This window comes from Ailuropoda melanoleuca, chromosome 13, assembly GCF_002007445.2.
Source record: "Ailuropoda melanoleuca isolate Jingjing chromosome 13, ASM200744v2, whole genome shotgun sequence".
In the NCBI taxonomy this organism is placed as follows: domain Eukaryota; kingdom Metazoa; phylum Chordata; class Mammalia; order Carnivora; family Ursidae; genus Ailuropoda; species Ailuropoda melanoleuca.
The window spans coordinates 31136699-31153036 of record NC_048230.1 but is presented as its reverse complement, the minus strand read 5'-3'; the positions used below and the strand labels follow the sequence as shown (position 1 = coordinate 31153036).

At 48.0% G+C, this 16338-nt stretch overlaps 1 protein-coding gene across 9 annotated transcripts in view; it reads left to right on the top strand.

Moving 5' to 3' along the window:
• The window catches only part of TEX2 (testis expressed 2), a 114275-nt gene that overhangs the window by 85222 nt on the left and 12715 nt on the right, over positions 1-16338 (top strand). For 8 of the 9 annotated variants that reach the window (XM_034640792.1, XM_034640787.1, XM_034640789.1 and 5 more), the window contains 3 exons: positions 2770-2916; positions 7495-7594; positions 15846-15978. In XM_034640792.1, the coding sequence (XP_034496683.1) occupies positions 2770-2916; positions 7495-7594; positions 15846-15978 (380 nt within the window). The remainder of the gene's footprint in view (positions 1-2769; positions 2917-7494; positions 7595-15845; positions 15979-16338) is intronic. The other variant, XM_034640793.1, reaches the window with a different exon arrangement.

Below are 16338 nucleotides of genomic sequence, written 5' to 3'. Positions count from 1 at the left end.
GCAAAACAACCTGCTTGTCAGTGATTTCAGAAATGTGTCTCCACGTCATATGCCTTTGGCTTGGACAGAAATTGTGAAATAGCCTTTGTTTCTTGCTATTTTGTGCTAAACCTATTTGCTGTGAATATCTAGGGCTGTAAGGAAAGGTTGATAGAGGGTAAACACCCCCGACCCGAGAAGGGAAAGTGACTGATTCTCTTGTGTCTCCTGCAAATCTAAGCAAGACATGCACTGCCTTGTGTGGGCACAACTTGGCACTGCCTAAATACCTGGGGGAGGAGGGCATTGTCCTTGGGTGGGTGTTTACTCGGAAGTCTGTGTAGATAATCTGATGTGACTCAAAGACTGTAATGTAACCTCAGAAACCTGGACCAGATCCCCCTGGGGGGTGGGGCGCAGATGTTCAGGCAGAGAGAAAAGTGATTCTAAGAAACATGTACCACCTGTGGCATGACCAAGTTCCCAGTGATCCCAGGCGTCTGCTCTTGGATCCAGGACCTGGTGGTAGAAGTGTCTTGGTGAGGGGCTCCCAGCTGGCTGCATCGGGGGAGCGTGTGACTCTTGATGTCGGGGTTGTGACTTCGATCTGCATGTTGGATGTAGAGATTGCTTAAAAATAAAATCTTTAGGGGCGCCTGGGTGGCTCAGATCATGATCCCAGGGTGCTGGGATCAAGCCCCACATCAGGCTCCCTGCTCAGCGGAAAGCCTGCTTCTCCCTCTCCCACTCACCCTGCTTATATTCCCTCTCTCACTGTGTCTCTCTCTGTCAAATAAATAAATAAAATCTTTTAAAAAAAATTAAATAAAATCTTAAAAAAAAAAGCCTTGGTTAACATCAAAACCTATTACAGCACTAGGAAGCACAGAGGCACTGTATAGCCATTGAAACGAGTGAGGGAGAAAGATGTCTTCTGAAATGGAATGACCAACATGGATTGTTTTTTAAACCAAAGTTTAATTTTTTTTAGATGAGACTCACCAACAGTCATAAGGGAGAACTGTGAAAACACCCAAATTTGGAGGACTCCTAGAATGTAAAATATTTTCCCTTATATGCAATAACGTTAGATTAAAAAACACAGGCAAACTCCCAGATCCCCAAAGAGAGAGATGGCGCATGCTCTAACAAGACGAATGGACAGGTGGGTGCTGGGCAGTCCACTCGGCCCTGCACAAGCTCAGTGACCGGTTCAGACCCCCGGACTCCAGGCTTCCGAAAAATCACACACGGGTACATGCTGTAGACCTTTGGGGTACTCACAAGTTACCAGATCTCCATGGGTCAGATCCATGAGCATCAGACCACCTGGGTACAGTCCCCATGGCCCGGACACACAGCTGCCCATCACAGATCACGCAGGCGTGAGCACACACATGGAGATGGTGAGGGTGTCTGATGTGTGTTACGGCTGCAGGAGGCCCGTGAGGGCAGGGCAGATGCACTTGTACAAACCACAGAGGGAAGAGAAAGGGTAAACAATTCGCTTATTTCTGCATTTCAGTTTTTTTTTTGTTTTTTGTTTTTTTGGGTTTTTTTGGTCCTTGCTTTCCAAGGCTAATTGTTTCTGTAAGGCTGTCATCTAATTAGAGACCTCAGCATAAGGCACTGTCTTGTCACACCAAGGGCTGGTCACACCACCTTCCTCCCTCAGGACAGAGCAGGTGGAGACCAGGGAGAAGGAGGCTCTGAGTCGGGCTTTGCTGATAAACGAGGGGCCTCAGGCAGGACACTACGTGGTTCCAAGTCTGTTTCCTCCTCCCTAAAATAGAAGTAAAGGTTCCATCTTTCTGGGGTATTATAAGACGTAAATGAGGAGCCTGAAAAGCAGTCTTATCACGGGGCCTGGCACGGGGTCAGCGGCAGCAGCAGCGATGACAGCGGTGATCAGCCCTGCCAGGTCCCTCGCCACACCCTCCGCGGCTGTCACTGCCCGCTTCTGTCTCCTGCTTCACCCCGCTGGGCCCTCTCCAGGCAAGGGTCCATTGTCTGATGGGTAGCCTGGGAAATCGGAGACTAACTCAGGTTTGCTTGTGTCCTACCTTGCACACTGGCCGTGCTAGATGTTTAAGACAGATTGCACCCGCGGAGGTGAGGCCCAGGGCACGTCACTGGGCTGAGATTGAGGAGAACAGCTGTAAGAATTTTCACAGAATTCCTGAGAACGGGCTTTCTCTAATCCGAGGCAGCGGTTCTCAACCTCACCTGTTCATTACATCAGGGAGAGAGCTTCTGGTAGTTTTGATACCCACTTAAATTAGTATCTCTGGGTGAAGGGCCCAGGCACCCCCTGCGCCTCGCCCACGAGGCCTGTGAGTTCACAGCTACTGTAAGAGTCCTGGGACTGGGAGGCTTTGGGGCTGCCTCAGGAGGACCAGCCTGACGGTGACATGTCCAGGGAGCCTCAGCGAGAGGAAAGCTAGGCAGACATTCAGTCGGAGGTGCTGTTAATCAGAAGTGGGTACCATGCTCATTTGGGAGGCAGGGCAATCTGGTTGAGCTAATTGTATGAAATACTAGCTCGTTCACAGGAGCCTGGCAAAAAGAGAAAAAAGACAAAGAGGAGTTTTTATCTGTGATGGTGGCTTTTGTTTCTCCCTTTTTCTATGCACTGACATAATGTGAGACTTGTAATTTGTAGGGAAGAAATACAACTCCCGTGGCCGCCCATCTCTGTAGGGAGGGACCTTCAGTGACTTTGTAAAAATAAGCACCTCTCTTGCTCTCCAGTTGCTTTCCAGCTAATTTTGGTTCCCTTTCTTTTGCCAGTTGCCAGAGGCTCCGCCCTCTGAGGAGGAGGAACAGGAAGCCTGGGTGAACGCCTTGCTCGGAAGAATGTTTTGGGACTTCTTAGGAGAGAAATATTGGTCTGATCTGGTGTCTAAGAAAATCCAAATGAAACTCAGCAAAATAAAGGTATCGTTTTCCACTTAAGAGGCTTCCAATTCCTCACATTTCTTAATTTGGACGTTTTTGTATCATTATATCCTAAGTGAAGAATAACTTGGTTTAAAGCGTATAACATATGAGAACAACAACGTATCTGAGGTGTGACCTTGGCCATATGACTCACTGTACCTGGGGACTTAGTGAATGTTCCTGTTTACTTTTTCCTTTGTGTTGCCCTCAATGTCATCCATTCTAGGTGATAATCCAGAATTTGGTTTGGGAAAATGGGAGCTTTTGTAGCTGGTTTGTCATGTAGACCTCTATTATCTTTAGATTAGTAAGGAACTTAAATTGTACTTCGGAGCCCACCCACCCTCACAGTCGGGGGGCCGCACCATCTCTGCTGAGGAATGTGCCAGACGACAGACCTCTTTCCCAAGTCATGCTCCCTCTCAGAGCCAGGAAAGTTAGCCTGACACTCTAAATGAGTCTGGGCCTGACCTTTACTTCTGGCCAGATGGTATTTTATTTTGGGCTCTCTCTGCTGAAAAACAACGGTCCTGGTGCTGATCAAGACCCACTTGGAAGTAAGTTTAAGCTGCATAAATATTCCTCACAACTGCCACTAAGTGACTCATTTAGTACCACCTCTGCCAACCCAGAGACCTCAGTGAGGTTATGTAGAAGTAAGTTTTTGACCGAGGGAAGACCCAGCCAAGGAAGAGTCCCGTTGGTCCCCAAATGAAGTTGCACAGTCAGCAGCTTAAATCCATGGATCCTTCTGGGTCAGAGATACCTTTGAGACACAGACATGAATGGATCCTTTCCCTAGAAAAATGCACAGTGATGCAGAATTTTGCCTGTGACTTCAGAGGGTTCGAGGACTCCAGGTTAGGAAACTGTGAGGTAAGGTGAAATTACATTAGAAGGAAAATGTGGGCCTGGAGGAGCTTCGATGTGACTTTTGTCATTCCTATGGGTGACAAACCAAGCCTCTTAGGGCTCAGTCAAGTTCTGGCAAACTCTGTCTGCTGGCTGCAGGCCAGTGTCATCTCTTTCCTAACCCCTGCGGAAGTGGAGAGGCTGCCATCAGAGCTGTAAGAGCGGATGTCGAGGCAGAATTTGGGGCAAGGATTCGGGAGGGCTCAGTTGACATGAGTCAGCCTGTTTTTCAGGTAGATTGAGGGTTGAAACCACTCTGCTAGCCAGGTCCACGGGGGTACAGGAAGCGGCAGCGACCCTCCCGTGTTCGCAAACAAACACCCAAGCTGGAGCTCACTCTACCGCCTCCCCCTTTCTGGTAAATGAGGGAGAGCTTGACGAGTTCCTGGGTCAAGCTACACAAGCAGGGCTGTCACTCCTCTTTTCCCAAAGACTGTCGTGGGCCCTTCCCTGAGCATGAGGGCTGTGGGTCCTGGCAGTGGGAGGCAGAAAGCAGGCGTGCCTCAACTCCAGATGGGACGCTTCCGTCCCCGTTACACACATTCCAAAACAGACAGGGGCAGGGCAGTGTCCCATGCTTCTCTTGGGTGCTGGAAGTCCATGGAACCTCTGCCGTCTTAGAGAATGGTGGGTTCTCTCACCCCAGAGGAAGCTGAGGGAAAGTCTTTTTTTTCTTCTTCTCCCTTTGCTGGTCCTGCGAGCTTTTTCACTGAGCAGATTAAAACTGAGGTCCGAAGTGCTGGAAGGTGAGGATGGAGAAAAGTGGCCTAGACCCTGTAGTGCCAGTAGGGGCTGTGCTCCCTCCACTGCCAGCCTCACACCTCCCTCTGACCTGAGTGCCCTGCGAGACCAGAGGAGACCCTGGATGTACTGGAATAAACAGAAAGGCAGCAGGATATTACCCCAGTTCTGAACCCGCCGCCACCCCTGCCGAAAGGACTCTTACTATCACCAATAGCCAAATATTCTGGGAAGAACGAAAGTAGTGAGTGGTGGTTAACAGCCAATACAAGAGCCAGAATGGCCAGAGGAGCCCGAGCTGTCCGCTGTGACAAAGGTCTCCCAGTCTCCTGGTTTCCCCTGAAGGTCTGACCTATGGAGGACTCTTTGCTGGCCTTGCCCTGCGGTCTCAGATTGTCACCCTCACATGTGATAATGACTCATGTTGTGAAAGAGCAGCCTGTGTGTGTATCTGGTGCCCAGTGATGGTTTAAAACAAGCCGAGTTTCTGCCCCAGCAGCAAGTACATTCTTGGCCTCAGCCAGCCCCTCCCAATACCGCCTTGGAGCCCTCCGTCTTCAGGGGCCTCTTGTGCCTGTGTCAGCAAATGTTGTTATTGCAGACAGCTTCCAACAGTTCCTCCCACCAACCTGAGAATGTTCCATTCACCTGAATGTCCAGTTGGGTTCACTTGGGAGGGTGAAGAACATGCAGTGGGTTCTTGTCTCGCTCTGGTGCCTTTGGATGGGAAGAAGAGGGTTTTTGGTTAAAAAGAGCAGGAGTGACCTTTCATTGCCTTTCCCTGCAGAGTAGCAAGGAGGCTGACCAGGCTAGGGCCTGGTCCTGAGAGTCTGATTCAAATCAGTTGTGATTTGGAGGGGAAGCGTGCTTAGACATGTTCTAGAATCTTGGATTTGGGCACTCAGATGAATGAGTAGGAAGCCAGGCCCTGCTGAGCCCTTCCTTGTACTACCTACTGGTGATTCAGCCCAGCCCTGCTGAGTCTTTCCCAGTCCCTGGTCCCTAAACCCCTTCTTTGTCTCAGATCCCTCCTCTGCCCTTGCAGGGACCATAGGGTGCAAGGTGGGAGGGCTGGGAGGTTGGACAGGGGACTGGGAATGCCATCTCTGCATTCACTCCCCTTGGTCAGTGTCAGACTCCTGTTCCCACAGGAACCCAGCATGCCCCTGACTCACTGGGTATTAGAGTGATGATAATAATAGACAGTCTGGGGCAAGGGTGCAAGAATTTGGCTACATTTTTGGCCAAGTAGCGTTCTGTAGGCTGATTGGGAGGCCAGCCACCACATGATATCAATGCCTTAGAAAAACATTTTCCAAATCCAGCAACCACCAATTCAAGATGCACATTTGAGTACTGTTTTGGTCACATTTTGTTCATCACAGACATCATAACCCTTTAACCGACCCACCCCTGCAGAGAAGCAGAGAGAGAGTTCTCTGGGGAATTGTCAAAGTGTATACCTTTGAGAACTGAAGAGGTCCAGCCAAAATAGGCATTAAAGCCATGCCTGGCTAAATGCTACCTCGTTTTATGGGAAATGTTCAGCATATATTTGTTTGAAAAAGCAGTCTGATGCTGGTAGAAAAACGGGGTGCTCATTACAGACTCCAGTGTTGTGGGAATCTCACATTTAAAGGTGGTGCTACAGGTTAATGGGGAAAGTATTGGTTGTTCAATAAGATGCCTGATGAGTTATTGGGGAAAAAAAATTAAGGTGGATCCATAATTTATATCTTACACTGAAATGAGGAATGGGCTACAGATTAAAAAAAATAATAATATGTACATATACCTAAGTCAGGTGAAAGAAACAGATGAATTAATTCCGTAGTCTGGAGGCAGAGTAGGAATTTCTGAACATGATATTAATACTCATGTTATTTCCTTTAGAGCAGATTCCTACTGATGCTGTATTAGTTGGGGTCCCAGCAGGAAACAGATGGCACACTCGAGTGGCGTCACCAGAGGAGAGTATATTAAGGGAGAGATTTATAAATATGTGAGCCAATGTAGAGAAATCAAAAGGGATAGGATAGGACCCAAGGCCGGCAGCGGTGGGGTGCTGTTAGCACTCCCTGGAGGGGCAAAAGCAGGGAGCAATTACCAGACCTTGGGGCAGCATGGCTGTGTGGAGAGGTTGCCTGTCTGACAGGAGCGGTGGCCTTCAACAGAAGGGAGGGGACAGCTACCTGACAACACTGTTCCCCGAGTACCTCCCATCTGCCCTCCCCGTTGGTGTATCCCACTGGCTACGCCCCGCCAGAAACCAGAGGGTGGGAGAGCCCATCCGTGTGGTTTGCACAGACCAGCCTCTCGGAACTCAAATCCCGGGGCGGGGGGGGGGGCAGACAGAAAATGTCCAGCACTGGGTTGAGGGATGTGACTTTCTTTTTCTCCAAGGATTTTACTAAAAATTGTGAGTTTGCCTATCAGAAATGCTGTAGTAATTTCTTAACTCCCCACTAGTAGTCAAAGAGGGGTCCACTTTCCCACCACACTAGGCAGCTCCAGGCATTGTTAATCTGACCAGCATGGCTGGCTCCTCCTCTCCCCACTCTTCACAGAAGCCTTCACCGACTTCCTTGGCAAAAATAGCCACCCCCGACCTACACCCTGGCTCCCTCTGTCCCACCACTTGCCTTACTGTCTCTGGAACACTAATCCACTCTCTCAGGTTATTTGTCTACTCATTTATGTTTCTGCCTCTCCAATGTAAACCCTGTGAAAGCAAAGACCTTGCCTGACTTGTCCACAGCTCTCTCGGTAGGATGATGCCTAGTATGTGGTATGTGCTCAGTAAATTTCAGTTAGATGAATGTGTCCCCAAAACCTTGACCTTCACTCCTTCTGAGCAGATGCTGAATTCTAACATTGACCAGGTAACTAACGTCTCATTTGTTGTTTACTTCTCTCCTCCAGCTCCCCTACTTTATGAATGAACTAACTCTGACGGAACTTGACATGGGGGTGGCTGTGCCAAAAATCCTCCAGGCCTTCAAGCCTTACGTTGATCACCAAGGTAACTCTAGCAGAGAATTGACCATTTGTACAAGTGTCGAAATGTCTCCCTCACTGCAGATTGAATACCAAAGCTTTGTGCGGGAGGGGGTCAGGGACGTTTTAAGATCTGTCTTACACTGATTGTCTTTTGTTGTTAATAGTCACAGCCTTCAGCTGACGGGGAACAGATCAGGAATAGATCCCCTTCGTAATTCTTCTAGTCTCTAGGATCCCTGCCGGTTCTGCCCCAGCCCGAATGTGCCCATGTACCCGTTGGCGGGGTCTGGGCTCCTGTGTGATTCAGAAAATAGCCCCCGCTGCTCGCGGCCTCACATGTGCCCCCCGCAACCCTCACCTCTCACCAGGAGCTGCTGCTCCTCCGTCTGCGTTCACACCTTTGCCTTGCCCCAACTTCTAGGTTGCAGATTCTTTGACCTTCATGTTTTACATCTTGCCTTCCTTCCCGTGCCTAGTAGGTGCTCCGTACATGTTTAAAAAATGAAGACAGAGGTTGTCAGCAATATTTTGAGAGTACAGCTTTCTGCTGGGGGAAAGTGCTCAGATTTGATTTTTAAGACGCGCTCTGGACACATTATTTACACCTACTCGGGTGGGTTGGGGCAGGAAGAGTTAATAAGGATGTGTAGAGTTTAAATAACATTATGACATAAAGATGTATGTGTCTTTCGTGGCATGTGGTTTTAAAAAGACCATGATAGAAAATTTCGTATACAGGAGTGGGGTGACAAGAGGCTCAAGCCAGGCAGGCCAGAATAGTTTGTGAACAGGCAGGAAAAACCTCCCCACCGTGGAAGCAGTTGACTTCTTTTCTGTAGTATCCCTTTCCGTATGCACCTCTTTCCACTTAAGCTGGAATGTCATTCCTCAACAGGCACAGGAACAAGGTAGGGGAGAAAATAATTACAACTTCCCAAGAGTGATTATATGTTTTGAAATAAGTGTTTTGTTAATTTAGAGACTAATGTCTACTTTTGTCTCTGTATGCTATCGGATGGCTCTTGAATCATACTTAGTGAAATCATCATCTGTGCTGTATGCATTTGTTGTAAACACAAAGAGATTTTTTTATCCCTACAATTAGCAGCTCTGATCGTCTCTTTAGCAATATTTCAGCTGACAGTGAGCCCCTATTTCCACGTTTTTAGCATTCCGTGGATTTCAGAGAAAGACCACAGTTATCTACAGATCCAAAAGTCTACCTAATATCTGCATGCTGAGATCACCTGTAACCCCTTGATCATGCCTACACTTTGATCAATCTGTGTGCTCCTAGATTTGGGTAATTTCTGGTACACTGAGGGTAAAAACTAGAAAAGATAATTTGCAAATGGTTTAGCTAGAGTTCTTTTAACCACATGTGAAATTTTAAAAGATACATTATTTATGTGTTGAGTACCTAGCTAGGATCTCCGCCTCATCTGTGTACGAGGGGTTGCCTGCCTTTCTTCCTCTGGCTCTGGCGGGCTCTGGGCTCCCCTTTGCTCTTTGCCTCTTTACGGATTGATTTGTAACGAGCTGGTAAATGATCAGCTAACATACACCTCCACAGAGTCAGGCTTAAAGAAAGTAAATAATATGTGGACATGCTGTATTTCCTAATGTGTTAGCAGTTTCTTATCTCTGTCCTTTGTTGAATTAGTAGAAATTTCCAGCAAGGAAGAAGCAGGGCCCATAGCTGGGCTTTGCCGCATCTCAGGAGTGTCCCTGTAGCTTTGAACTCCACAGCCTCCCAGGGCAGCTTGGTCAGGCTTTGAGTGAAATTCACCAAATGCCGAAGTCTCTTTCCTCTTCCTCTGGAGCAAGACATTTCACTACGCAGATCAAAGCTTTGCTGGTTTTTAATCCATTTGAGGCTTATTTCACTCCTTTCAGGGCAAGTTTTAGACATCTCTGCTTATGTAACAAGGGAAGAAATGTTACGAAAGAAAGGAATGATAAAAGACATAAAGCCTTTGGGTTTTAAAAGTTTGATCAAATTAGGTTTTTCCAAGTCAGCAAAGGATGCATGTGATAGTTAAAACAGAAATAAACGTAAAGGAAATGTGCTGTTTTGGATTCCATTGCTCTAAGGTAAACTTTTCTTTGAAGGAAATGAAAATCAAGGGTGACTGGCTAAAACTGACTCTGGGAAGCAGAGCTCACCTTCTGGGGAAATGCAAGCCCGGTGGAGAAGGCTCCCACAGCTCTAAGGAGGGGGCACCTGCTGGGGGAATCCACCACACACACGCACACACGCGCACCCCTTTTTTTTTTTTTTCTTTCTTAAACCCCCTAACTTGTGCTTGTTTGTTGGAGGCATGTGGCTGGGGGTTGGAGGGGGGTGGATATTCGGACCAGAGCTGGTTGGATCACTCCACCCTCGGGATGAGGGATGAGCTGTGGTTCTCAGCACAGTTCTGGGGCCAGGCTTTGGGACTCACACACAGCTCTGTGGCCTGGGGCAGTTTCCATAAACCTCGCTACCGCTAACTGCTCTCTGCAGTGGGGAGAGTATGACTCCGTAGGCAAGGCTGGTCTGAGGACTGAGTGAGTTAATGAATGAAAGGCGCCTGGAAGGCGAGCGCGGTAAATGCCAGCTGTTGTTACTTTTACCATCGGTAGTGGCACCTTCGCTGCTGCTGCTCTTGGAGAGTTTAGAATGTGGGTGGCTGTGGTGCCCCGGTGACCCATTTTACAGGAATAAATGGAAAGAAAAAGGCCATTCTCAGCTGTTGTGGCCTTGCCACTAAAAGGAGCAATGTCTGTAGTTTGGAAATCACCTGTTGGCCACCGTGGGCCGTCCAAGCCCCAGGACGCACAGCCAGCTTCTCAGGTTGAATGACCACCTTTCCCTGGGGCATCTTCACTCCCCACCAGCAGCAGGTGGCTGGAAGATAGATGGAAACCAGCTGTGCACCTCCCGCCTCACCTGTGAACCCTGCGCACTCCATATGCACCTCTGACCGAGGGTCATGTGTGGGGCTACAGCAGGCCCAGACGCCCAGGGGAGTCAGAGAAGTGCCTGCAGGCATGTCAGCCAATGTCAGGATGAACCACAGATGGGGCCTGTGACCCCTCAGGTTTAGATTAATTTAGTCTTCAGGACGTTTGGCGCAGGTATGTAAATCTGCAGATAGGTACTGAGTGTCCCTCACAGACAGAGTGCCATACTGGTTATACCCTGTTTCAAGATACCCAGGTAACAGACCAAGGTTTGACAGGAGGTATTGGATCCTGTGGCAAGAGTACCATGTCCCACAGGAACAGGAGCCTTGTCCATTTTCAGAGATGTGCTTGGTCGTGACTGGGGGTGTCCACTATCAGCAACTTGTCTTCTGGACCTTCACCTTTAGTGCCTGGTGCCTTTTATCCAGTGCTAGACTGAAGTTACTTTGCCACTGAGTATTGCAGAAAACTGGAACCAGAGTCCGTCTGTGACCTGCCCGTTCCTTCCACCACACCCTTGTTAACAGCACCTGGGAGAGCAGCAGCGCAGGGCTGAGCCCAGTGACAGGGCCAGACCATGGGGCTTAGCGCTGACAGGAGTGAATCCACACACTCTGACCAGATCATGTTGCAGAAAGGAAAATCACTTTGTTGTGGAAAGGGAGAAAAATACGGTTTTGTGGAACTTGGTTGGGGTGCAAGAGAGGAGACTGATTTGAGACTAGACCAGTCTTGAGAGGTGGAGCTGTTTCCAAGAACAGTTACAGGTAGACAGAGAATGGCATCTGTCCTAAAAGACACATTGACATACTGGTTTTCTGTGGTATTTGAGTGAGCAATATGGCTCCAGGAACAAAACAATCACTGCTATGCTTCTCTAAGAACCTATAACTCCAACATCTGTTCTTGGTAATATATTAGTAAATGTTCCGTTTTAAGAAGTTTGTTCTTTGGATGCCAAATGTTGCCTCTCAAAGTGAAAATCAACCAGTAATAGTTACAATTAGAAATGGAGGAGTGGATAACATGAAGGCCAAGCTCAGGTGAGCAAGGCTTTGGGTTCTCTTACCCCTTCTAAGCAGCAGGTACCCCGTTAAGCCTACTCCAGTGAGATGGATGCCTTTTAGCTATTTTAATAGTAATGAAATAGTGAGCTGCCCAATGAAATTACTAGATCTGTGGGGCCACAGTTGGACTGTTCCTGAGGCCATGGCGTCTATCAAATAGAACACCAGGGAAGGCTGAAGGACCTCTAGTCTAGCTGTCCCTGGTGCCTCGTGCTAAGGCAGGCTCAACTCCCGTGGCCCCACGGGCAGTCTGCCCCAGGTGGCCTGGCCATTTTTATTCATCTTTGAGCCTCAGGTGCCTGGGGGCAGGGATTCGTCTCAATGTCGTTAGCTCTGATGTCTTGCACTGAGAACTGGAGGAACATTTTGGGTGGAGCAGGCTGTAACTTTCGCTACAGTCTCCCTCCAAGTGGTGATGATGGTAACTGATCCTGCCCTCAGATGAAGAGCAGAAAAACTGCCGTCTGAGCTCCTTGCAAGTCCTGGCAGGAAAACTGACTGAAGTTGTCATTGTCCGTTTGTTTCCCATGTTGCCAAATGACATGCTGGTTTTATAGGGACTTTTTGGTAATTAGCAGCCACTCTTCACCCCTGGACATCCTTGTCACATGGGGACCCGTTGTGCGGGGGAGATCTGTGATGGACTGAACATTTGTGTCCCCCCTTCCCCCCTAAATTCACATGTTGAAGCCCTAACCCACAATGTGATGATATTTGGGGAAGTGACTAGGTTTAGATGAGTTCATGAGGGAGGGTCGTCATGATGCGATTAGTGCCCTTAACGAGCAGAGACCAGAGAGCTAGGTTGCTCTCTCTGTCTGCCATGTGAGGACATTGCAGTGAGAAGGCGGCCTTCTGCAAGCCAGGAAGAGAGCTCTCACTAGGACCTGAATTGGCCAGCACCTTGCTCTTGGACTTCCAGCCTCTAGAGCTGTGAGAAAAAAATGTCTGTTGTCTAAGCTACCCCGTGTATGATATTTTGTTATAACAGCCCAAGCAGACTTACACAAGACCCTTTGTTTTCATGGCCTTTCTGGAGAACCTCTGTGTGCACTGACGGCCTCACTCCTATTTAAAGGCTTAAAAATTTGTCCTGCTCAACTTCTGGTTTTTGTCCTTGAGCCCTACCAAGAGCAGATGGTTCTAGAAAGCAGCATTTTATTTTTTTTTTTAAGATTTTATTTATTTATTCGACAGAGATAGAGACAGCCAGCGAGAGAGGGAACACAAGCAGGGGGAGTGGGAGAGGAAGAAGCAGGCTCATAGCAGAAGAGCCTGATGTGGGGCTCGATCCCATAACGCCAGGATCACGCCCTGAGCCGAAGCCAGACGCTTAACCGCTGTGCCACCCAGGCGCCCCTACAAAGCAGCATTTTAAATGAAATGCCTCATGAAAGAGTCTTAACGTTTGTCAGGAGCACAAAAGAAAAGCTCTGTGGCCACATTCATCTAGATAGGTAGCGTTCAGCTTGGTCAGAGTTAAAACACCACTCGTGGAACAGTGTGTGTCCCCATCCTGACGCTGTTGACGCATTTGTCCGCAATGGGAAGACAGCCTCCCTGGGAACTGTGAATTTCATCTTTCAATCATACGAGGCAGGAGCCTCCTGACTCACCCATTATATAACTACTCGGTCTCAGCTCAGGTTGTGTGCGCTCCAGGGTGTTCAGGGTGCTCTTTGGCTCGCTGCATCATTGTCACAGAAGCAAGGTTTTCTTTGCACCTAATGCTAAAATAGTCTCCTTACCCTCATCTAAATGCAAGCATGTCATAGTAATTTGTTGGAATGGTTGCAGTTTATATCTGTTTTTAAAAGTTCTCAAGCCTGGGGCGCCTGGGTGGCACAGCGGTTGGGCGTCTGCCTTCGGCTCAGGGCGTGATCCCGGCGTTATGGGATCGAGCCCCACATCAGGCTCCTCCACTATGAGCCTGCTTCTTCCTCTCCCACTCCCCCTGCTTGTGTTCCCTCTCTCGCTGGCTGTCTCTCTGTCGAATAAATAAATAAAATCTTTAAAAAAAAAAAAAGTTCTCAAGCCATTCTTGACTCCTTCATATTCTCCCTGAGAACCAGGGCTGAACAAGGCCCTGGGGGTGGGCCTGTTGGGACATATACAATGATAGAAAAAAACAGACCTTGTTTCTCATGCAGAGGCTTGGTCAAATGTGCATGCTTCGTGCCCTCCCCAGCCCAGACAGGGCTCTGTCTGCCCAGTGCCCCCTCGGCCCAGCGGCCTTCTCTGGTCTGGTCCCCATCTGCCATGGCAACAGCAGGAAGCTAGGAGGGAGCAAAGAGTCCTGGAAGTAAGGAAGTGGGCTGGTGAGAGCAGAGAGAGGGAAGAGCCCTGGCTGGGATGGACACAGCCCTCCCCTGAAGAGGCAATGCGGTCCTCCTTGTGCACATGAGGAGGCTGGTGAACAGAGGTCTAGAAACTTCCGGTGGAGCTCAAGCCCCAGTCCATGTGACAGCGCTCCACATGCATCTTCCCTCTGCCTGCCTCCCTTCAGCTCCTGGCAGAGGGAGCGAGCGCTGGCCCACATGTCACTGGGTGGGACGTCCCAGTTACCTACCGGGGTGTAAGCCAGGGGTGCACTAAGCTATAGCCACACCCCCTCATTTAAAAAACAAACAAAACCTTCTACTTTATAAGAAGTAGAATTCTGATGCCTTTATTAGAACAATCCTCCAAGGCACTACATACTATTAATATTTATTAGGAACCTGACCAGGATTTTCAAAAGAAGTTATTTCTGAAAACATACAGCAGCCAGGTAGTTGGAGCCTATCGATTCTCAAGTTAAAAAAAAGTGGAGATATGCTACAGCAATAAATATCTTCTTTGTTGATGCTCTATCTATATTGAGCTTAAAGCCTATTCATATCCAGCCTTTGCCCTATCCCCTTTGCACTGGAAGTGATTAATGCCTGTCTTCCTTAAAGCACATGGACCCTTCGTTTCCAGTAACAGTACCTTTGCAGAGCAAGCTAATTGATGATTTTGAATTAACATAAGCAAGAAATAAAGCAGTTTTGTGAATTGCTACAAACCGGACAATCACAGTTGACCTGTATATCACTTCATGTCATTCGTGGAAAACAATTACCTTCAATTATGATAAAGAGAATTTGTTTGAAAACAGAATTGGAATGACTCTGCCTTTAGTGAGGGATGACACCATTAGAGCCTCTTGAGGTTAAGCAGAGCTTTTATCTGAAATGGTGGCCAAATATGGGTTGGGTTATTTACTGTAATTGCTTGAAAATGCTGCTGTGGGTCAACGATGGTTTTAGATTAGTTTCCTGCTTCCTTTTAGATGTTGTCATGCATCTTATGAGGATCTCTAAAGTTGATGAACATTTAAACACCCACTTGAAGGATCACATTTTGCTTGAAAGTCCATGAAGTGTTATGGAAGCCAGAGTCTGGACCTCACAGCGTAGCGTGTTCTACCCCCAAATCCCAGAATCCTGGTGGGGAAGGCTGGGAGATGATCCCTGATTGCATTATAGACTCCTGGTCAGTGGCCCATCCCAGTGAAATTCCACAAAGCTCAAAGCCTCTTACATATGATCTCACCGATACTGGTATCTCTTCTAAGGAACGGGGTTTTAAACTAAGGTACAAAGCAGTTACCGCACTTTATCTGGATGATTCTGGGTCGTTGAACATTAATTCTTTTGTCCATTACTAAGCAATTGCCAGAAAGAAAAGGTTGCTAAAAATGTGTGTCCCTCTTCTTATCATGCCGAGCTCAATCTGAAGCATTTCCCGTGCTCCACTCCCCTACCAATATGAGATCATTTGAAGGCAGTGGTTCTCTCGTGCGTCTTTAAAGAATAGCCCAGCATTCAGCGAGGTCTCTGCACCTCTCTTTTGCCTCATAACTGGCTGGGAATCAGCAGACTTTGTCCTGGCTTTGCCCTGGGACAAGCCATCCTCCTGTTGGGAGTGTATTTTCTTACTAAATGTGAGAATGAACCCAAAGAACAGGACCCCTCCAGCGCTGACAGGTGCACTGAGCTCACTGTTTTAATGGATATTCACATGTTGGCAAATTGACAAACGCTTGAACCATTTCCGGGGCTTTTCTTTTCATGACCTCCCCTTGCATGCATTGGTAGCACAGGCAGTAGAAATCTCCAGACTTTCAATGTGATACCTACTTCAGTACTTTAAAATACAAATTTTTATACTGTCATCTATAGTCATGTTTTTCCGGGGGGAAAAAAAACTTCTGTTTTTTCACCATTTCTCCAGGACTCTGGATCGATTTGGAAATGTCCTACAATGGGTCCTTTCTGATGACTCTCGAGACCAAAATGAATTTGACCAAACTAGGTAAAGAGCCTCTTGTTGAAGCCCTGAAGGTTGGAGAAATTGGCAAAGAAGGGTAAGGGGCCATATGAATTTATTAATCCAGCCCTGGGGAACTGACCTCTCCCTCTAGTCTTTGAGAAGCAGCTTTGATGTGTTGAGTTAGCTTCCATGCAAGTGCTTCCAGATCACAGAGGATTTCAGGGAATGGTTCCCTACTTTCATCCCCCGAGGACTGTGAGTCCCCACCTCTGCTCAGCGCCCTGTGGCCTCAGTGCTGCCAGTGGGGTGCCCAGCATCCATTACCCAGAAAGCATCGCTGACTCAGACCTGTAGGGCAGGCTCATCTGCACAGTAAAATGCTCTGCGAAGAGAATTGTCATCAAGAAACTTCCTCCTTCCACTTGTAGCCACAAACAGCATTGTGTGGACAAGG